Genomic DNA, 22,166 nt, shown 5'->3' on the forward strand with positions numbered 1-22,166 from the left:
AGAGTGCAGAGCCCTAAACACTGGACCGCCAGGGAATTTCCTCAAAGCCCTGATTTCTTGTTCAGTGGTTTTAGTAGAGCAGAAGATGTGGCAAATTATTTTCACATATTTTATCAACTCTAAGATGCCATCAGTTGTAAAGTTCACCATTATTTTACATTCCATGAAGGAAAAAAACCACCTCTGCCAGTTAAACCATGACATGACATGATTTCAGAGATTTTAAAATATGAAAATGAGGGAATTCCTGGCAGTCCAGTGGACTCTGCGCTTTCACTGTCGGGGCCCAGGTTCGATCCCGTGGGGGGAACTAAGATTCTGCAAGCCGAGCGGAATTATAATATATATATATTAAAAAATATATATATATATAAAAATATATATTTTATAGCCTATATATAGAGATATATATATATATATATGAGAAAATGAGTGTCTTAAGTTGAGGAAATATGGTATATCAATATCACAGGTTGTTGTTTGATGATATCAAGTTGTGTGGGTCTCAGTCTCATCTGTTACATGAGCAGTTTGGACCAGATGAGCTCTGAGAACCCTTCTGGTCCCAACGCCCTTGAGTTCTGTAACACCACGAAGGGATAGTCTTGACTGGGCATCATTTGTTGTGTAATAACCACCAAGATGGGGCTCCCATCCAGATTCCTTCTGTGCTTTGCCCTTTAAGAGTTGAGGGTCTTCACACTGCAGTGTCCTCCCTCAGGATTGGTCACCCACCCACATCATTGAAAAGAGGCTTCAGAATGTCCCACCTTGATAAGAACAAATGTACTTATTAGAGGTTGAGGAATCTGGCTTACACAAAGGAAGGGGGTGGTGATTGCCAACTATAACTCCTCCAAGAAGCACTCCTAGAGACACAAAGCTTTCATTCAAAGGATTGACTCTGGGCTTCCCTGGTGGCGCAGTGGTTAAGAATCCACTTGCCAATGCAGGGGACATGGGTTTGAGCCCTGGTCTGGGAAGATCCCACATGCTGCGGAGCAACAAAGCCCGTGTGCCACAACTACTGAGCCTGCGCTCTAGAGCCCGCAAGCCACAACTACTGAGCCCGTGTGCCACAACTACTGAAACCCGCGAGCCTAGAGCCTGTGCTCCACCACAAGAGAAGCCACCGCAATGAAAAGACTGCACATTGCAATGAAGAGTAGCCCCTGCTCGCCGCAACTAGAGAAAGCCCGCGCACAGCAACGAAGACCCAACGCAGCCTAAATAAATAAATAAACAAACAAACAAAGGATTGACTCTAAAACTGGCTAATAGTAGAGTGGCCATACATCCTAGTTTCCCCCCAACTGTCCCGGTTAACTCATTTGTCCCAGTGTTGTTATTAACAGTTCTATGTTTCAAGTCTACAGACTGATCAGGGAAGTGATTGGGGAAGAGTGGCTACCAGCGTCGCTTTGGCTAATAATGGCCCCAAATGGTTCGAAAATCACTAATCTCAGGAACACCGTTAGCATCTGGTTAGCCAGTACCAGGTATTAATGCTCAGTTATGAGCCCTGGGATAGTTCAGCATTAAAGCAAGAAATGTCAACAAGGAGACTGACTCAATGGTTAGGACAACCATCACCCTTTATCCAACTTATTCCTTAACGGAAATTATGCGTTTCCTTGATTTTTGTACTTTTTTCACACTTGAATGATTCTGAGTGTTAGAGCTACTGCATCTTGCAGTCAGTAACATTTTACAATTAAGGGGATCCAGCAATTTATTCTTCTTAGGATCTGGACTCCTACCTCCTTTACAACTTGAAATGAAGGCTGGGAGGGTAGAGCCAGGGGGTCTTTAGGAGATAAAGGTTTTATTTAGGCATTTGTCACTCTTTTTTTCTGCCTCTTCCCACCAGGAGAAGTTGCTCCAGTGCAGGGAACTGCATTTGACCTGAGGAAGCCGGTGGAGCTTGGAAAACACCTGCAGGAGTTCCACATGAATGGCTTTGACCACAACTTCTGTCTGAAGGGATCTAAAGAAAAGCGGTTTTGTGCACGGTAGGCACTTTTCATTTGCTGCCTGTACGTTTCATTTGCCTTTCATTTGTTGGGAAGAAAAGATGCCAACTCCTATTTGAGGAGCTTTTCCGCCGCCATATTAATGCCATTTACTATGCTACAGGGGACCAACTACCACATCCTATGTGCCTTTTCAAAGCTCCTATTCCATAGGTGAATACATCTCCCCCCTCCCCCATCATACCGTTTTCCCTGTGCCCCTACCTGGCATCCTGTCTCTTTGCTTCCCCTCTCCCCATCTCTGCCTGTTCTCTAAGGCCCTTTTTTTGTTAGAAGCCCCAACTCCTCCTGACTGAAGTCACCTCTGCTTTCCATGAACTTCCAGAGTCCTTCGTCCTTTCTTGATTTTTGATGTATGATTTGCCTACTTCCATGACAAGCTGGAGGTTGCATTTCCCTTATAGCACTCACCACCTCCAGCCTTGTCTGACAGGCGTCTGTGTCCACATTCTCCTTCTCACTAAATTCCAAGTACCTTGTGCCATCTTATCTTTGTGAATCTCTACCTTTACCCTAACACCCTAATACCATGCTCGGCACTAACAAATAATCAATAAATGTTTGCAGAATGAACGGGTCTTAAATAAAGCAGAGAAAATAATTTAAGCTCTAACAGAAACAGAAAGAACTTCAAAAGCCTTCTCTTGCTCAGAGCCCCAGCACCAAGACCCCAGCTGTGTTCTTCTAGCTCAAGCCTGCTTTTCTCCCCTGTCCCTCCTATTCACATTTCTCTTTCCACGGCCCCCACGTGAGGACACCCTCCGACCTCCCTGCCACTATTCAAATCCTGGCCTTTCTCTTTCCAAACACCTTTCCCCGAACCTCTTGGTTGACTACACATTGTGGGGATGTCTTACCTCGGTAAGTCTGTGAGACCCAGCCTTTCTTTATCTGTATATCCCTTTGACCCCAAGTATAGGACCAGGTGGGTACTCTCCCATCTGTAGAGGCCTGGTTTTTTTAAAAAAGGAAACAATTTGGCAGAAACCCAGAACAGATCTATTCTGCGGGGGATCTGGCTAAAGAGCCCTGCCTGCTCTAGCCCCAAGGGTGGCGGGCAGTTTAATTTGGAGAAGCATCTATTCTCTTTCAGAAGACATAGCTGGTTGTCTTGCCAGACCAAGCAGAGAGCTCCACCTCTTTATGAGAAAGTATCCCAGCCTAACTATCTGTCTCCAACCTGGCCGCCCCCGACACACACAAACATATCTGACTGGGGTGAGTCCCTTTTGCCCTTCCCCAGAGAAGCCAAGCTCAGAGTGAGAAGTTGCTATTGGGGATCCTCAAAACCACCTACTCATGCCTCACCTAAGAGGCTGCGAGAAGTTCCCGCCATGCTCTTCTTACCTTTGTCTCCTCCGTATATGTTGTCCCTGCTCTGCGACTGGGTCTGATTCCTGTCTCAGAGCTGCTTCCCAGCTTTTCCCTGTCTGCTTTTCCACCCTGGACCTATATATATGTGGTCTGGCTTTATCCCTAGGGTCCATCATGCTGGGAGCGGGCGGGTACTGGAAGTGTACACCACCCAGCCGGGTGTCCAGTTTTATACGGGCAACTTCCTGGATGGCACACTGAAGGGCAAGAGTGGAGCAGTCTATCCCAAACACTCCGGTTTCTGCCTTGAGACCCAGAACTGGCCTGATGCAGTCAATCAGGTAAGTCTACAAGCCAGCTTGTTAGAGTGGTGGTGTGTCCAAGGTCACACTGGATGACAGAGGTCATAACACTCAAGTCAGACTTGATCTGTATGATTCAAAAATCTGTGTATGTTCTCTTCTCCAAGTCATGAACAACACAGGAAACTCTTAACCACATTACTAAGATGGCATTTACATGTTAAAAAAAATCTATTATTTTCTGCAACCACAGTGTTGATGATCCTCCAAATCTTTTCATCCTGTCTACTTCCTCATAACTTTCTTTTCTAGCTATTTTATAGAGTAATGCTCCTCAAAGCTCCAGCCCGTAATAAGATGCTTGTAGCTTGCACCAGAATGTAAATCAACCCTGCTTCCTTAAGAAAGTCTTGCTGTGATAGTGTTTAGTGATGTGGTTGATTTTCATTCTGGTTCAAGTTCTTTATCTCATTGCAAACCAATAATAAGCAGTTCTTACACTGGCAACTGGTTCACAGAACTGCTCTAGAGACCAGTCCAAAAGCCATCCTGAATGGTTAAGGGTGCAACCTGGGCTGGCAAGGTGTAACCTGTATTGTTTTCCCCTTCACAGCCCCACTTCCCTCCTGTGCTGCTGAAGCCTGGTGAGGAGTATGACCACACCACTTGGTTCAAGTTTTCTGTGGCTTAAGGAAGTGTAAAGATGTGACTTGCTCCAGGGCCAGGCTGGGAGCCCCTTCCGCAGCCTGTCACCTATGCAGAGATGAGATGAAGATTTAGAGGCTTTAAAAGTGATCCTGTGAATTAAAATCATACAAATGGTAGCTGTCATGATAGTCAGTCTGAATAGATTCCTTTCCAAAGACTGGCTCCAGGCCAGGTCTAATGATCGGCTCTATTCTCTGTGCAGTGAAGAGGACCCAGCCATCAATGTCATCATCTAAGCCTTGACCGTAGCCCAGAAGTGGTAACTGAGCTCCTTGTGTTGGCTCCATCTCTCCATTCTGCCTCTTTCTTTTCTACTTTTCACTCTTTCTTTCTTTGATCCTACTCTCATTCCTTTTCTTTTTCCTCCTTCTCTACCTTACACCACACCTTGCACTGTGCAGCACTTTGGAGTTTTCAGAGGTCACTTAGCTCATTCAACCTGCTGGCAGAGGGACCTCTCTGCCCCAATACGGCAACAGATGATGGAGAAGTGAGCCAGCTGAGGCTTAGAGGGGATAAGTGACCCACCTAAAGGCACAGAGCTAGGAAAAATTTTAGCCAGGACTCGAGGTCAGGTCATGTGAATTCAAGTCCCCTTTGCCTCCACTCGTCTTCCAGAGCATTCCGAGTGTCACTGATGGGCAAAGGGGGGGTCTGACCCTTACTCTGTTAGAGCCATCCTTTCTTCCCAGATTCACTTTTGTAAGAAGCTTTAGTCTGTCTCTGAGCCTACAGATGGTGTGACTTAAAGTGCAAGATCAAAATGTCCAGGAAGAATCTGTAAATTTGATTCTCTGCCTTTGGGGTTAACTGAGAAAGCCCAGCCCAGCCAAGGCATGGGAAGGAAGCCATTGGAGACAGCTGTGTTAGTGTGAGGAGGGCCTTGACTGAGGATTGCACATTGCACCGAGAACAGATGTTGTGTTACGTAGATCAGCCTGGGCTTCCCTCCTTTCCTGAATTACTGAATCATCAGTGATGGGTTTGGGTTGGTGGTTTTTAAAGAAATGTATCTTATACTATTATACACTAATAATCGGTTGAAATAAAATCAAAATCTGCATCTTCAGAAAACTCCCAGTTTCTTCACTTATCTTTAGATCTGTCAGGCATGGACCTTTGGGAAATGGACCAAATACAAATGGTGTGTTCTGGATTCTACCATACTCTCCAATACAGCCCCAGCATCTTCCTGGAGGAACACTACTTAAATGGCAGCCTATGGAAATTCCTATACTTCCCCTCTCTCTTAGCAACAAAAATAAACCAGAGTGTTTATTTTTTAATTCATTTCAGCATGGATTTTCTGAGTACCTATTGTGTACACAGTTCTCTCCTGGGTTTAAGGGGTTCAAGAGGTAATGTCCAAGATGTAGTTATGTCCCTTAGAGATATCACAGTCTCTCTGGGGAAAACAAGACTAATAGTAACAACCAGATGATGTAGAATTGCACCATGACAGAGCTGGGAGCCCTGAGCACTAACTTTGCTCCTGGCTTTTACTACATGGGCAAACAATCTAATTTCATTTGGCCTCAGTTTTCTCACCTGTAAGGCCAAGGGATTCGACTGTAATTATCTGGAAGGTGAGTATATGTCTGCAGGCTGGAACTAAAGCTAGCCACTAGTGCAATTCATGTGAGGTGGTGAAAACAAACATGGTACTCAATATGGAAAACACCATATATAACTACAGAATTATTAAAGCCTTGTTGAAAATGCAAATATCCACTCAAATGCAACCCCCTCCCCCAAGAGTAAGTCTCCAGGTCCCCAGGAGTCCATGCCTTCTTTGTAGAGTCCATACAACCCTCTACCCACAACCAGACTAGTGCTGTATTATTCTGAGTACCGATCTTTCACAGGTGAGCATATTATTGACTTCAGTTCAACATCTATGGATTCCTGTTTGTTTCAAATTCATATGACGCAAGTTCTTATTATTAACTGTGAGATTTTCATTTTTCCAGTTCCCACTCATTTTGCCTAACAAGGTAAGATGTGGTCCAGTGGTTAAGACACACTTCCAGTGCAGTGGGTGCAGGTTCAATCCCTGGTCGGGGAACTGAGATCCCACATGTAGCCAAAAAAAAAAAAAAAAAAATGTAGAACTTGAAAAAATAACAGAACTACCAGCAGAAGAAAGGAGGGAAGCACAGCATATACCCTCTTCCCTAGCCAGTTCCCATTATAACCATTTTAAACAACTGGATCAGTTTGCAGTGGGCTTTCTGGATATTTTCAACAGGACTGCAGTCCTTTTCCAATCGAGGAATTTATCTTCCTTTAAGTTCCAACTTCTCCAATTACTCAAATCGTAATTAAACTCTCAGATGGTCTGGGCAGCACTGCCAGCTGTAGCTGGCAGTGTAAGGAAGTCAGCAAATCCTCTCTTCAAATGTAGAAGGAAATTGACAAAACAGTTCCAGTGCTCTGGGAACTGACCCAGAACATACAACCCAAGACACGTTTTTGTGTGAAAAACTGCTGAACTTTGAGTAGGAACAGTGGAAGACTGTGGCATCCTTGCCTGGGGCTGCTCCCATTCCCTTTATTCCCCCAGCTCAGTCACTATGGAGCTTCTGCCAGAGCAAAACAGAACACGAAGACCAGAAGACTGCTATGGTCAGAAGGCGGGGGAGGTTCTCATTTTGGAGTGGTAGGTGATATCCATGCCCAACTGCTTTGTCAATAAAAATAATGATCTTGGTGCTACGAGAGCTGGGAGGGTTGATGGCTCTACTAGCCTGAGTTTGCAATTATGGTTGGAGCAAGCAGATTTCTGGGTGATCAGAGGCTACACACATGCATAGCAGAGACCAGAGAGGGCCAAGCTATTCATACACTCCTAGCCAACCCTGAGGCCGCATGCATGTGCAGAGGAAATTAAAAGGGACTTAGCAAAAAGAAAACAGACTTGAAAACAGCCTGAACACTGAATCAACTCCCTACCTTCACACAGATCCATCAGCAGACGGTAGAAATCTGGTTGAGGTGTCTGAGCACGACGACCATCCAGTTGCTAACCACTAAGCAAGCTATGCAGACACACGGCAACCCCTACAAAGCTGAGCTTAAAAATAAACACACGGACCTCCCAGGTGGTCCAGTGGTTAAGACTCTGCACTTCCACTGCAGGGGGCATGGGTTCGATCCCTGGTCAGGGAACTAAGATCCCGCATGCTGCTTGGCACGGCTAAAAAAAAAAACTCTGTGGAGTCCTATAGGACAGGGGTCCCTGACCCCTGGGCTGCACAGCAGGAGGTGAGCGGTGGGCGAGCCAGCAGAGCTTCATCTGCCGCTCCCCATCACTTGCATTCCCGCCTGAACCATCCCCCGCCCACCCCCCACCCCAGGTCCACGGAAAAGTTGTCTTCCACAAAACTGGTCCCTGGTGCCAAAAAGGTTGGGGACCACTGCTGTAGGGAATTAAACTTGTTTTTAAAGAAAAAGAAACTATTAAAAATAAACACAAGAATGTTTTCAGAAATACCAAAAATCACTGAATAGAGATTACAAAAAAGAACCAAGCGAAATTCTGAGGTTGAAATGTACAGTAACAAATGACAATTCCAACTACAGAGGCTCAGAAGCAGGTTAAAGATGGCAGAAAAAAAAAAGTGAACTTGAAGATAGATCAGTATCAATTATTCAATCTGAAAAACAGAAAAAAAAGACTGAAGAAAATGGAAGAGAACCTCAGAGATCTGTGGCACAACAATAAGCACATCAACATACGTGTAATGGAGGTCCCAAAAGTAAAGGGACAGAAAAATATTTCAAAAATTAATGGCAAAAAACTCCCCAAATTTGATGAAAACCATTAATCTATACATCCAACAAGTTCAATACCTCCAACAAGGATAAATACAAAGAGATCCCCACCTAGATATGTCATATTTATTTATTTGGGTGGGGGGGCTGCATTGGGTCTTCGTTGCTGCGCACGGGCTTTCTCTAGTTGTGGTGAGCGGGGGCTACTCTTCATTGCGGTGCACGGGCTTCTCATTGCAGTGGATTCTCTTGTTGCAGAGCATGGGCTCTAGGCGCAAGGGCTTCAGTAGTAGTTGTGGTGCACAGGCTTAGTTGCTCCACAGCATGTGGGATCTTCCCAGAGCAGGGCTCGAACCCGTGTCCCCTGCATTGGCAGGCAGATTCTTAACCACTGAGCCACCAGGGAAGTCCCAGATACGTCATACTTAAACTGTTAAATGCCAAAAAGCAAAAAGAAAATTTGAAAGCAAGAGAAAGACGTCTCATCACTATGGAAGACCACCAGTACAATTAACACCTGACTTCTCATCTGAAACAATGGAGTCCAGGAGGCAGCAGAATGACATAGTCAATGTGCTTAAAAACCAAGGATTCTATATCACCCAAAACCACCCTTCAAATGCAGAAGTGAAATAAAAACATTCCCAGATAAGGACTTCCCTGGTGGTCCAGTGGTTGAGACTTCGCCTTCCAATGCAGGTGGTGCGGGTCCGATTCCTGGTTGGGGAGCTAAGATCCCACATGCCTCGGGGCCAAAAAACCAAAACATAAAACAGATGCAATATTGTAACAAATTCAATACAGACTTTAAAAAAAATGGTCCCCATCAAAAAAAATCTTAAAAAAAAAAAAAAAATTTCCCAGATAAACAATTGTAAAACTCATTGCTAGCAGAGCTGTCTTACAAGAAATACTAGAGGAAGCCTTTCATGCTGAAACGAAATTAAGACAATAACTCGAATCCATGGAAAGAAATGAAGAATATCAGAAACGGTAAATCTTCTCATCTTTTCTTTTAAAGACATAAGGTTGTATGAGGCAATAATTAAACACTGTATCACTGAGTTTATAATATACAATATAGCACAGGGAGGGAAGTTCAAGAAAAGAAAATATTCTGGAGCAAAATTTCTATATTTTACCAGAATATTAATCTGAAGTAGGGACTTCCCTGGTGGCGCAGTCATTAAGAGTCCACCTGCCAATGCAGGGGACACGGGTTAGATCCCTGGTCCAGGAAGATCCCACATGCTGCACAGCAACTAAGCCTGTGTGCCACAACTACCGAGCCTGTGCTCTAGAGCCCGAGAGCCACAACTACTGAGCCTGCATGCTGCAACTACTGAAGCCCGCAAGCCTAGAGCCCATGCTCCGCAACGAGAGAAGCCACCTCAACGAGAAGCCCGCACACTGCAACGAAGAGTAGCCCCTGCTCGCCGCAACCAGAGAAAGCCAGCGAGCAGCAACAAAGACCCAACACAGCCATAAATAAATAAATAAATAAATAATCTGAAGTAGATTATGATAAATTAAGAGCCAACCACTAAGGAAATAACTCAAAAATACAGTCAAAAAAAAAACAATAGGAATTTAAATAGTACACTAAAAAAATGTTTAATACAAAAGAAAGCCATAAAAGGAGGAAGAGAAAGACAGGAGGCATATAGAAAACAACAAAATGGCAATTATAAATCCAACCACATCAATATTCTATATGTAGATGGTTTAAACAAACCAAAAGGCGGTTTGTCTAAAAAGCAAGATCGAGCAACTATAGTTGATCCTTGAAGTACCCTACCACCATGACCACCAAGTCAAAAATCTACATGTAACTACAGTCAGCCATCTGCATCTGTGGTTCTGCATCTGCGGACCACGTAGGTATGTAGACACTATTGAAAAAACATACACGTGTAAGTGGACCATGTTGGTCAAACCCACGCTGTTCAAGGGTCAACTGTATACGTACCAATAAGCTGAAAGTAAATGGAAGGAAAAAATATACCACACAAACATTAACCATAAAATAGGCAGAATGGCTATATTAATATCAGAAAAAATAGACTTTAAAACAAGAAATAGTACTAGAGAGATATTTTATAAGGATAAAAACATCAATATATCAGGAAGATATAACAATTATAAATGTATATAAATGCATGCATGCAATAGAGTCTTAGATGCTTTGAAGCAATTGTGACGAGAGGCCATGTCTGGAGTTGACTTAGTGTTGGATATAACCCAATAGTTCTGATAAATACTCCTTCAAATCTCTTGAACAGAATGTTAACTTTTTAAAAAATGAGTATTTCTTTGAGCACAGTGACCTCTACTGGCACTAACATAAACCCCTTTTTCACAGAAAGGTTCCATTCCCACATAGGGTCATTTGGTTAGAGAAAGGATCAGAGAATCCTAGAGGATCTATTGTAGAATCCTCCTTTGAATCACATGTGTGTGCTGCTAACTTTCTAATAGCAATAAGCTAGGCCAGTCTGTCTAATAACTAGTGAAGTAGGAGCTGGTTAGCACTTGTCTTTAAGCAGCAGTTTTCAATTTTGGTTGTATATTAGAATCACCAAGGGAGATTTTTAGAATATTAATGCCCAAGCTTCACCCTCAGCAACTGATTTCATTAGAACGTTTTTAAAGCTCCCTGGGTGATCCTAATTTGTAACCAGGCCTGAGAACAACTGCCCTAGTGTAAAAGCTTTCCTCATTACTGCCTCATAACATTCACCAGTATTTTGAGTGCATTAGTGTGTTTAGCTAGAATTTGCTCTCTAGCTTCAGGAAGTACTTCCTCAAGAATGAGTTACAGAGAAACAATCTTCCCAGATCAAAAGTATGTCTTGGTAAGGCCCTGGCAACCCTACTAATAATCCTGGTACTCAAGATCTTCAGAGATAATTATTTTGAAGATTGTAAACAGTTAAAGAGAAACGTGGGAATTCCCTGGTGGTCCAGCGGTTAGGACTCCAGGCTTTGACTGATGAGGGTGTGGGTTCAACCCCTGGTCGGGGAACTAAGATCCTGAGAGCCGTGCAGCGTGGTCAAAAAAAAAAGAAAAGAGAAATGTCTAAACCAGGTGTTGGCAAACATTTTCTCTAAAGGTCAAAAGAGTAAATATTTTAGGTTTTGTGACACTTACAGTCTGCAATTACTCAACTCAGCCACTGTAACACAAAAAGTCACAGGGTACCCGTTCTTAGGCAAAGGAATTCTTGTTATAGGGGCCCAGGAACTCTGGTGATGGTCCAACAATGTCAATGACCAAGATAAACAGACCCATCTACCTTTACCTCTGCCACAGAGATTATTTCTTTACAGCCAGACTTTTTATTCTTAGCAGCGAAATGACTGATTTTCTAGAATCCAGATTTCTTAAAGATATATTATAAACCGAGATAAAAACAGGGTCTTTGTATAGAATCACATCCAGCCATCTTCAAGCTTCAGTCACTAAGAACCCAGGGAATCTACAGAGGTGGAGGGGACATAACCTTAGGCATCTGACAGTCATAAGAAATGGATGACTTGACCTTCCTTATGTAGGTTAAGCTGACTCACCTAGGCTCACCAGTTCTTGGGGTGTTAGTAAGTTTGTACCCTTTCTGCAGAGAACTTCCTGCACAGAAATTTCCCACACCCTTTCTGGGCAGAACTCTCGGCGTTAACCCAGATGAGGGGATAAAAACCTTGCACTGGAGTTGCAGAGTAGAGCTGGGCATTGTAAATAGCAGCCTAAGGACCTAAATCCCCTGCAGGCAGATTCAGACAGGAGTCAGTCTTACAGGTAGCTAAACTGAAAAAATGGACTTTTAATTGAAATGGTGATTAATTATAAAGGTCTCACAGGAGAGAGGAGGTTCCAATTTTCTGTTTGGTTTAATAGACTAGAATTCATTCAATCATCCATGAATTCACTTTTCATTCATCAGATATTTAAGTGTTAATAAGCAATAGGCAATGAAGAAACAGAACAAGGCCTGGTACCTGCTGTCACAATTTGTCTTGTTGTAGCATACCGACGGAGAAGTAAACAGGCAATTACAGTCTCCTACTATAGACAGTGTGTTGAGAGCAAGGGAACCTAAACCAGACTTGAACACACGGCAATTTATAGTGGGGGGGAAAACATGTATTTTACCACAATTAAAACAAGCTATGCTGAGACACCATTTTTCAACACAAGATTGGTAAAAATCAACAAGGTTGACAGTCCACCATGTGGTTACACCATGTGTACCGAATGGGCAACGTCAGAGAGAAACAGGCACTCCCATCCATTTCCACCAGGGCAAATAGTACCTAGCAAAAATATAAATGCACAGAGCCTTTGACCCAGCAATTCAACTTCTAGGAATTATCCTAGATACAGGGTCACATGTGCAATGTATTATACAAGGTTTTTTACTGCAGCATTATAATAGTAATTAGAAACAACCCTCATATCCATTAGTCGGGAACTGATTCAATTCCTGTCACTCTTTGCTCAAAAACTCTCCCAAGGAAAACAGCGAGTCCCTCCCAAAGGACACAAAGTCCTACATGATCTATATCTTACATCCCTTCCCTTCCTATGCCATCTCTTCCCACGCTCCCCTCTGTTCACTTCCTACCGGCTTCCTTACCCTCCAACAGCTCAGACTACTTTAGGGCCTTTGCATCAACGGTGCGCTCCGAAGTTGGTGTAACTGTCTCTCTGGCTCCAATGTTGTTGCTGCCAGAGGCCTCCTGAGACCACCCTTTACGCGACAGCAACCAATCCCGTCCTTTCTGTTTCATCATTCTCCCTATCAATTATTACCCACCTGATACTTGTTCATTTTGTCTCTCCAGAACTCCAGCTCCATGAAGATAAAGACTTTGTTCACTTCTATATTCCAAAGCTAGTAGTACCTGGCACATTGAAGGGGCACAAAAGTTTAATGCATAAATTATGCACCATCCAAGCAACTAAATAGTATGCAACTTAAAAAAAAAAGTGCCATTTTTACTTATACGAAAGATCTCCAAGATATTAAATGAGAAAAACAAGGTGTATGTATTTTGTGTTAAAAGAAAAAAAGGAAAGTGGGAACTCCCTGGCGGTCCAGTGGTTAGGACTCGGAGCTTTCACTGCTGGGGTCCAGGTTCAATCCCTGGTCAGGGAACTAATATCCCACAAACCACACGGTGTGGCTAAAAAAAAAAAAAAAAAATCTATGTGTACTCAGGCTATGTAACTGACAACAATAGTTGCCTTTGGGGAGGTAACTGGGCAGCTGAGAGTCAGGGGTAGGGAGTCTTCTCACTGTATACACATCGAGTGTATTACCAAATAAAAAAATGGAAAATAGGTTGGGCCAGCAGCCTGTGGGAAAAGTAAAAAGCATTAGGTTTGAGAAGTGGCCTTGAGGGCTGTGCTCTAGAACTACCCTTCTATCTAGCATCTTTTCCCCATTAAGTCTGGAAAGAAAATAGCTTATTAACTAGGACCAAGGGTTATTTTGTTCTTTTACTTCCTGACTCTTCCATAATGTGGTCTTGTTTTAAGGGAGCAGAAAGGTGCTTTATTGATTAAAAAAGTTAGGGCTTTGAAACCATTAAAGTAGGAATCAAACTTTCCCTACCTTTTAGCCGGTTAATAGTACGATATTGTTACCAATCTCCCTAAGCCCATTTCCTCTTGTGTGAGATGGGGTTTTTAACAGTATTAATTTGTTGTGAGGATTAAGTGACAATGTCCTTTGACATTTTTTACTAGAATGGTATCCTAAAGGTGCTTTTCTTCCCCACCTTTTAGATCTGGATATAACAGCTTTAATACTACCATACCTTAAACCTAGGCATCTTTGTCTCATTTCTTCGGCTTGTCACCAGTTCTCACCACCCTCCGAACACTCCAACACCAGCCAGGCCCCGAGTATTTCTTGCTACTTTGACCTTCTTTGCCTTCATGTCTTTCCAGCTAAAAAATTATGCATACATCTTTTAGGCTATACTATACAGCCCTCCCCTGCAAAAGTCTCCAAGCAATTGTTGCTCACTCAGAGCCAGATCTAATGAATTCTTTGCTCCTGTCCTTCACTGATAACTCATTGCCAACATGTCAGTTTCAGAGCTTTCAATTCCTACTTAAGCTTAATATATCCTGGAAATCACTGCGTTCCTTTAGACTTTGAGATAGGCTACACAAAGACAAAAACCACAATCCCACACTACCATTCATTTAACCCAAAGTCACAAATTGATGGTATTTCAAGACCCCCTCAAATTTTATTCTTTGTCCTCAGGAGAGGGGACATGGTAAAATGGTAGGACCACACTTTAACTTGATACTTAACTTAATTCAAAGCCCAAAGGAGAACTACCAAAGTGAAGTCATGAGTTATGCTTTACCTACCTCTATACCTAGGAGAGAGAACCAAGGTAAGGTTCATTGCCCAAAGCACTCAATGTCTGATGTGTTCAATTAGCTACCGATCAATGCCAGGTAAATAATTTAGAAGCAATGAGTTTAGACCAGCACTTTTCAAGTCAATCACAATCAATTTAGCAGTCCCAACCTCTAAACAAAAAAAAGGTGCACTAAACCAATGTATCATTTTAAGATGTATACTAAACACAGGGCTACAGAGCTGCAGTCAAGGGTACAAAAGGTGTTGGTCTATACACCCAGTATTCCCTTTCCCATAAGGGTAAATAGAATTTTCTGTGCTTGTTTCTTAAAATCATCTTTGCCCCGAACCCCTCCTCCATATCATTTTTACCCTTTCACACTAATCTCTAGGATGCTGCTAGTAATCCATCCCAAAGCTACAGGATGTTTCCTACACTTGGCTCAGAACTCCCACTTCCAAAAATTGAATATCAGGACTGTTTATTCTCTGCAGATTTATTGTTGAGTAATCTTATCTTTATATAATACAGAACAATTAAAGCTGACCAAGTGCAACAAATAAGCCTGCTGATTACACACATAGCTTTATACCAACCATAAAACGCAGCCAGTTGTCAAAATTCCAAAAACAGAACATCCAAACTTCCAACATACTAATGATCATTCAAGACCAGTAAATAAATTTGAGGCAGATCAGTGTTCCCAAATTGTAAAGTTATCCAATAACTTTGTTTAAAAGCATAAGAAACAAGGGCAGACAGCTGTGCCACCAGCACTAAATTTTTTTGCACCAAAAGCTTGACCAGAAAACTCAAAACTGTTACTGCCCTACGATACTTAAGATATTCGAAGTCCAAATAAAGAATCTACTGGCTCTAACATTCTAAAGTTTACCAGATGCTACCAAAAAATAACTACATGAGGTGTTGCTAAATATAGGTTGGATTTACAAAACTACTTTAGTCTTTTTAACATTTCTGATTGACATCTTTAATTACTTTGCACCAGCCTGGCAAAATAAGATAAAGTATGTTGGTGTTCGGGAACTGAAAAACCTAACTTGGGAATTAACAGATCTCTGCTCAGAATAAGGCAATCCATTTGAAGAGACAGAGGAGAGTATCTGGGCTGGAAAATTTTGCAAAGCTGGTTTACATGAAGATGTTTTGTCCCAAATTCAGACAATTCCTCAAACATGCAAAAATTTTGGCATAAAATTGGTTAATGTTTGAAAACAAAGAAACAAAAGAACATTGAGTATAACTTCCTAGAATGGAGAACTTTAATTTGACACCATCCTATCTAATAGGCTGAAAACCTCAATTAGTTATTATACTTAAATAGGCTTCAGAAAATTCAGTTTCTCCAGCATTAAGTCCAGCTACTCTTGCTCAGTTCCTGTTGCGCTCACTTTATAGCAAGTCAGTGGTCCCTACAGCCTGACAGAAGAGATCATTAGCCTGATAACATCTAATAACGCCAACTCCAATAGATTAATTTAGGGACTTGTCATGATGCATTCATGCTACTAAGGGGGACTCACTCGAGTTCTTACCATCTTACCCAAAACTCTAAGTGTAGAAAGGAATCTTCCAAGTGTATATATACTATTCAATGATGTTCAAGACTTAAATAACACCATTAAACTTTGAATGCAGGTCTGTATGAATATGGTTAATATCAAGGTTGACTCCTGAAGCCTACCAAACTGAGGAGCATTAATACTGAACACAAATCAAAAATCTAATTAGAAACATTTTTTATTTTAAATGTGCCAAATAAAAACCCACATTTTCAGACCATAGGATGTTAATACATTCAACAAAAATTTATATTACCTTACTGCTGTGAATTTACAGAGTAATAGTCCAGATTCGTTTTGATTAGATGGTTGAATTACCCTTCCCTAAGTTACACTTTACAGACATCACAAATCCCTTATAATAATGTAAACAAAATAACTTTTCCCTAAAAGGTGAACTTGAGAACTTCAGTCCACTCTTTCAGGACTTGCACTTCTTCGCGGACTTCCTGATGGGGAACGACTAAAAAGAAAAACATTAGGTTTGGAACCAATTAGTGTCTACTGAAACTCTTCTTGCATATATGTCAGGGCAAAACTCAAGTTTCAATAAATTCAAAGGTGGCCAAAGGTAGTAAATTCCTACAGCAGAAGTCTAAAAAATTATGTAAGGCTTAATAGCCTCTTCACTAATATTACAAAATTTAAAAGAACTGCTTGAATTTTGGGGATTTTTTTTTTTTTTTTTGGATCACCTAATAAACTCTGCATCTAGTATTCTAATATATAGCACCAATTCTCCAAAGAGCTCAAAGCCCGGAAAGTAGGCAGTAAGCAAACAAATTCTGCAGAGGCCACACCTGACAGTTAAGATCTGGCAACAAATTATTTAGCTTACCTTCTTTTTGGAGATGGAGATCTGGACTTCGATCGGCTGTCAAAACATGAGAAATTCTATTAAGAAAACGTACTATCCAACCCCTTAAGTCACAATACCATGAAATGAACCCCCAAACTGTCTTGACCTTGAACTGTCCTGCATTTAAACTGAAAACGAACCTACCAATTTTTCACTAACAAAAGCTAATCTTATAACACCTGTTCTTCACAAAATAAGTGAACTGCTTTATTTTATCACAAATAACCTTTTACACTCTACTTTAAGCACAATGAACTCAGAATGCTTCTCCATGCATCTACCAATTCTAACACAGGTCTTGCTATAACCCCAAATTCACCAACTTCTTTTTCACTGTAGCTTGACACACCCTTGTCCAGGAAGTCAGCCAGAACAGGCCATGTATAAATGAAATTCTAAAGTTTGGTTTATTAATAAGGTATTGTGTTCCTACTCAATACCTAAGCTTACAGCTAACACTTGAAATTTCAGCAATTCAAAAACACTCTGGATATTGGTGCCATGTAACCAGAAGAGCATCAATGAGATTTTTACCCTACCTGCTTCTTGGTCGTGAAAGAGACCTGGATCTTGATCTCGACCTGGACCGGGATCTTAACAAAAAACAGAAATACAATTATACCAATTAGTCCATAGGAGTAATTTCCTTCAACACCTACTGAGTACCTTATTAGGTAGGCTAGGAATAAAGTGGCTAAAACAGAGCAAGATGCCATGTATCAGTCCAAGACTGGACAAGTAATTGCTTTCGATAAGTTCTGTTATCAAATAAAGAACCACCTTTTCAGTTATCTATCATGAGTTGGGTTGTCACAGTTCCTGTACAGAGGTATATTCTTAAACAGTATACAGTATCCAAAAGAAATATATGGTGTTCGTTTGAGAAAACTGGTATTTTATCTTAGAAGAATCAAAGCAACCCCCTGAACTGAAACCATTTCTTCAGGTGGTAAGCTCAGTGAAAAGCCATGACTGGGTAACGTTTTGTTCTTGGATCATCAATAAACTGTCATGGTTCAGGGACCATCCATTTGTCACACAAACCAAATCAGGCCGACATACACATCTTGAGGTCCTGCAACCAAGCTAAATGCATTTACCTATAGAGTCCAAATATTTTTCAATTGGACCACAGGTTTTTGAATCCCTGCGTTTATAAAGACTGTGCTATTACTGAATAGTAGTAATTCCCAGTAGCATTCCCTACCACTGACACATGAGTAGCACTATCAACTCATTATCTAGAATTTTATCCATTTCCATCACTTTTTAAGGTTTTCTACAAAGGAAGTAAAAAATGTGGAGGTGCCTAATTTGATTTTTAACTTTTTAAATTTCAGTGTCTAACCCAAGTATCTGGTTAAACAGGCCATGTTCATCCATGTGTATGTTACCCTAAACAAACTTTCTATGGTCTCAAACTCACCACCATCATTCCAAAGAGAAACTTGTTTTAACTTGTTTCTAACTCTAAATAAATCTCCTCCTGGTTCTAATGGGTTTCTTACCAGGGATCAGGCAACTATCATCTTTTAGTGCTATTATCATTTACCTATACAACAGATATAAGCTGACTCCAGAAGTTTCCAACATGTTTACCCAGAGTGTTCACTGGAATGATTTGAGGATTTGTGCTTTGGACCCTCCTCTATCACCTCTGTAACAGCCCTTAAAATCTTTAGTTGGGCTTTTCTTCATCTTGACGTGTACACATTCAACGTTTTCCTGAAGCATTCCGTGTCAATTAGGTCCTTAAGATACTCCACTGCTGTCATTAAGACGGGACAATCCAAATACAAATAAGGGGAAAAAAAGGTGCTACATACTGGAAATACCTCGATCCTTTTATAGAACCAGACCTAGATCGTCTGAGTGAAGCTGATCTTGATCTACGAAGAGACACAGATCTTGATCGCCGAGGAGATGCTGATCTTGACCTAAAAATTAAATCAAAGTTGTTTAAGTCCACTTCCAATTAAAGTTTTTTTTATTTCTTGTTAAAACTTGAATTAAGCAACATCTCTCACCTCCTTCCCCTGCTCCTGCTGCGAGAGCGAGAGTATCGCCTACCTCTGGATCTTGAATGTGATCTAGACCGTGACCTATTTTTCAAGTCAGAAAAAAGCAAAATGTTAGATGGCAACTCCTTTTTAGAGTTCGTGTGTCTCTGCTGAAATCAAATCTCAAAACTATTTAAACTTAGTGTCTCATTTGGAAATAAACTCTGGGCCTATTAGTTGTCTTTTTTTTTTTTTTTTTAAACTACCTAAAAAAAGATTTGTTAAAAGCTCAATTACATCTTAGAATTACATAATATAAAACACTGTAAGGTGTATTTAAAATAAACCTTGCAAGTTTGCAGGTCGACCCTCTTTGGCCCATGGTCTAGTAGATCTAGACGATCTAGAAGTATCTATAGCCGATCGCTGCATCTAGATGTTTTCTTCAATCTAACGACGATCAAACTGACAGCCAAATGAGCCAGGTGAGGCTTGATTGACGCAAGAAGATTTTTCTAGTTGGGAATGTGGTCAATCTGGTGTTCCTCTTTCTAAACCGGAGGGGGCCCCAATTGTAAGCCAAATTTACTGTTACGGCGATCACCGTCTCAAATTTTCTGCCCTTTAAAGAATAAGGTGAAGCTAGGTGTAGATGACTCGAGGGGATCTGGCCTCTTATGCTGATCACCTCAAGGTCTAGGAGGATCTTAATTGTCGGATTTGCAAGGCGCCTCAGCATGATATCATAAGGCTCGTGACATTCTGAATCAAGGCGACTGACTCAAACGAAGAAACCTGAAAGGTTTTGACCAGGTTGATTATTAATACATTAACATTTAATTAAACAATAACTGTAAAATACACCTGTACAATTAACATTCAAGTTTATAGAAAAATACTAGTTTCTGCCTTGCTAATAAGAAAATTAACTTGATTAACCAGTACACCAACCACTCCTTTATTAAAATAAATACCTGCTTCTTCTTCGGCGGCTATAGCGATGACAATCATAAGCATAATGTCCCTTTTCGCCACACTCATAGCATCTATCATTGGGATCAAAGGGACGTCGGGCAGGTGGTCTATCAAAACGAGATCTCCGAGGCATGCCTGTTGATAGTTCAACTCTCACTCGGGAACCACAAATCACTCTATAAAAGAAAAACAATGAAATTCTAATGCTTTAAAAAACAAACAAACACGTGACTCCTATATTTAGAACTTTCCAAGCACTCTTTCTTTGCCCTCACAAGCTTCAGCTATACCTTTAGAAGCCTTTCAAACTCCACCTTTGTTCCCCAGCTCCTGTCTTCATAAACTGACTACCTATTTATTTAAAATCTCCTCCAGACAACAGAATCCAAGCTTCGCACAGGAATATTCTCACGAACACTTAACTTTCATAACCGACATGTTACTTACTTCCCATCCAGGCCTCGCACTGCATCTTCTGCATCTCTAGGATCTTCAAATTCCACAAAGGCAAATCCCGGAGGATTTCTGGCAATCCACACAGTTCTTAAGGGACCATAATAACTGAAAGCCCTTTCTAACTCTCCTTTGCCAGCACCAGTTCCCAGGTTACCAACATACACCTTGGTTTCTGTTTAAAAACGCAAATAGAAGAATGCATGTTATGAAAAAACTGGCTTAAGTTTGAATTCTTTGCCTTAAAAGAGTCCATCCTTAAGACTGCAAAGCATGTTTAACGCTCTCTCAAGGATTGACTTTAGCCTTAAAACCAACAAAGTCCTTACATTTCTGAAAAGCTAAGCGTACGACAAAGTTCTTAACGTTCAAAAGGGGGGGAGGGGAACCTCCAAAACACAAGCACAGCCGCGTGGTAGGACACTCCGAGGCATGGGGTGGGATCCGCCCCGGCCCCGCCCCCGAGGCCCGGCAGGCCCAGGCGCGCTAGGAGCGCGCGCGGGCCGGCAGCGGCAGCGGCAGCGGCGTCGGCGGCGAGCTGGCCCCGGCGGAAGCCGGACCGGGAGAGCGGGTCTGCGCCGGCTCTCGCGGCAACCGCCCCAGGCGCAGGCTCGCCCACGACTCCAGGTCCCCCGCCCCAGAGCATAAATCGCGCTCGAAAGAGCTACAAGAGAAAAAGACACCAGCCGCCAGACCTAAAGATCCTGTTATGTCTCCACTCCCACTCAGAAGTCCGACTGACTGACGAGAACGCGCAGCACGAAACTGCCACAGTTTTGTTCAGTCTTAAACTCACTCCTTTTACGGCTGCGACCACATCTGTCCGCCAAAGTGGCGGGAAAGCGCCAAGGAAATGCGCCACCATGGTCGTCAATGTGCGCAAAATGGCAGCCGAGGGCGGGGGGGCGTGGGGAACGGGCGGGCGGCTCGAAGAAGGGCAACAACGAAACAGGGACCGAGGGCTGGGCGGGAGACGAAAATGCCCAAGAACTGATATCAACCCCGGCACAGACCTACCCCAGCCACCTCCTGTCCTCCTTCGATACCCCGCCCCTGCCGTCTCTGGCTTCGTATGGTGTACGCCGAAGCCGCCATTACGCACGCGGAATAACCGTCTCCCAGCCGCCGCGCCAACCTCACGGCTCTAAAGACTCACTACACCCACAGCAACGTCCCTCACTGGCCCCTACCCTCTTACCTCCTCCGTACCGCCCGTAACGCGACATGATGACTGGCCTGCGAGCTCGGCTCTTTCAGCTCGCAGCGCCCAGAGATCGATTACTACAAAACCTACTCCGCAGCCACACTCGCCAACGGTCCCAACAGCACTACGAGGAAAAGCCTAGGTTCGCGTTTATATATGCGGCGGCTGGGTTTCTTTGCGCATGCGTCGTCTCGACGTTCTGCGCGGCACAAAGGAGCTGGGCGGAAACAGCCTAGAAGCGGCGCGGAGGGAACTGAAAAGACTAAGATGCGAATCACTGGCGGAGGGATACGTTCCCATGGCAACGCCAAGGGCTCGCCTATAAACCCGCCCCCTTCCCTTTCCCTGTGCCCTCTTTATTTTCCTCCCTTCTCCGTCCACGCTTTCGTTTTCACCAATCTAGGAACCCTCAGCCCTGGTATTCTTACTACAGGTGCACGAGACCGGGCTTATGAAAGGCTGTAAAATTTAACCGCTGATGTTGCAGCCGTCGCCGCCTTTCTGCTGGGGGACCTGGCCTAGACTGCTACTCATTGATCTTCGGGGCTCGTCAGAGGTAATCGGGAGTTTGGCCAGG

At 42.7% G+C, this 22,166-nt stretch overlaps 2 protein-coding genes across 4 annotated transcripts in view; one reads left to right on the top strand and one right to left on the bottom strand.

Moving 5' to 3' along the window:
* GALM (galactose mutarotase) overlaps nucleotides 1–5,553 on the top strand; it is a 52,427-nt gene extending 46,874 nt beyond the window's left edge. Inside the window, exons 5-7 of the mRNA XM_068564313.1 lie at nucleotides 1,871–2,012; nucleotides 3,514–3,688; nucleotides 4,263–5,553. Of these exons, the coding sequence (XP_068420414.1) occupies nucleotides 1,871–2,012; nucleotides 3,514–3,688; nucleotides 4,263–4,340 (395 nt within the window). The 3' untranslated portion in view covers nucleotides 4,341–5,553. The remainder of the gene's footprint in view (nucleotides 1–1,870; nucleotides 2,013–3,513; nucleotides 3,689–4,262) is intronic.
* Nucleotides 5,554–16,258: 10,705 nt separating this feature from the next.
* SRSF7 (serine and arginine rich splicing factor 7) lies at nucleotides 16,259–21,750 on the bottom strand. Of its 3 annotated transcripts, none has more exons than XM_068564574.1 (8): nucleotides 21,584–21,750; nucleotides 20,380–20,560; nucleotides 19,932–20,108; nucleotides 18,985–19,059; nucleotides 18,817–18,894; nucleotides 17,497–17,550; nucleotides 16,937–16,972; nucleotides 16,259–16,561 (listed from the first exon to the last, which is right to left on the bottom strand). In XM_068564574.1, the coding sequence occupies exons 1-8, from the start codon at nucleotides 21,609–21,611 to the stop codon at nucleotides 16,507–16,509; spliced, it is 684 nt and encodes a 227-aa protein (XP_068420675.1). In that variant the 5' UTR covers nucleotides 21,612–21,750; the 3' UTR covers nucleotides 16,259–16,506. The 3 variants fall into 3 exon arrangements, with proteins under 3 accessions (XP_068420675.1, XP_068420674.1, XP_068420673.1); XM_068564573.1 differs by having other exon boundaries at nucleotides 18,793–18,894; XM_068564572.1 differs by having other exon boundaries at nucleotides 18,784–18,894.
* Between the last annotated feature and the right edge of the window lie 416 nt (nucleotides 21,751–22,166).

Source organism: Eschrichtius robustus, chromosome 15, assembly GCF_028021215.1.
Source record: "Eschrichtius robustus isolate mEscRob2 chromosome 15, mEscRob2.pri, whole genome shotgun sequence".
In the NCBI taxonomy this organism is placed as follows: Eukaryota; Metazoa; Chordata; class Mammalia; order Artiodactyla; family Eschrichtiidae; genus Eschrichtius; species Eschrichtius robustus.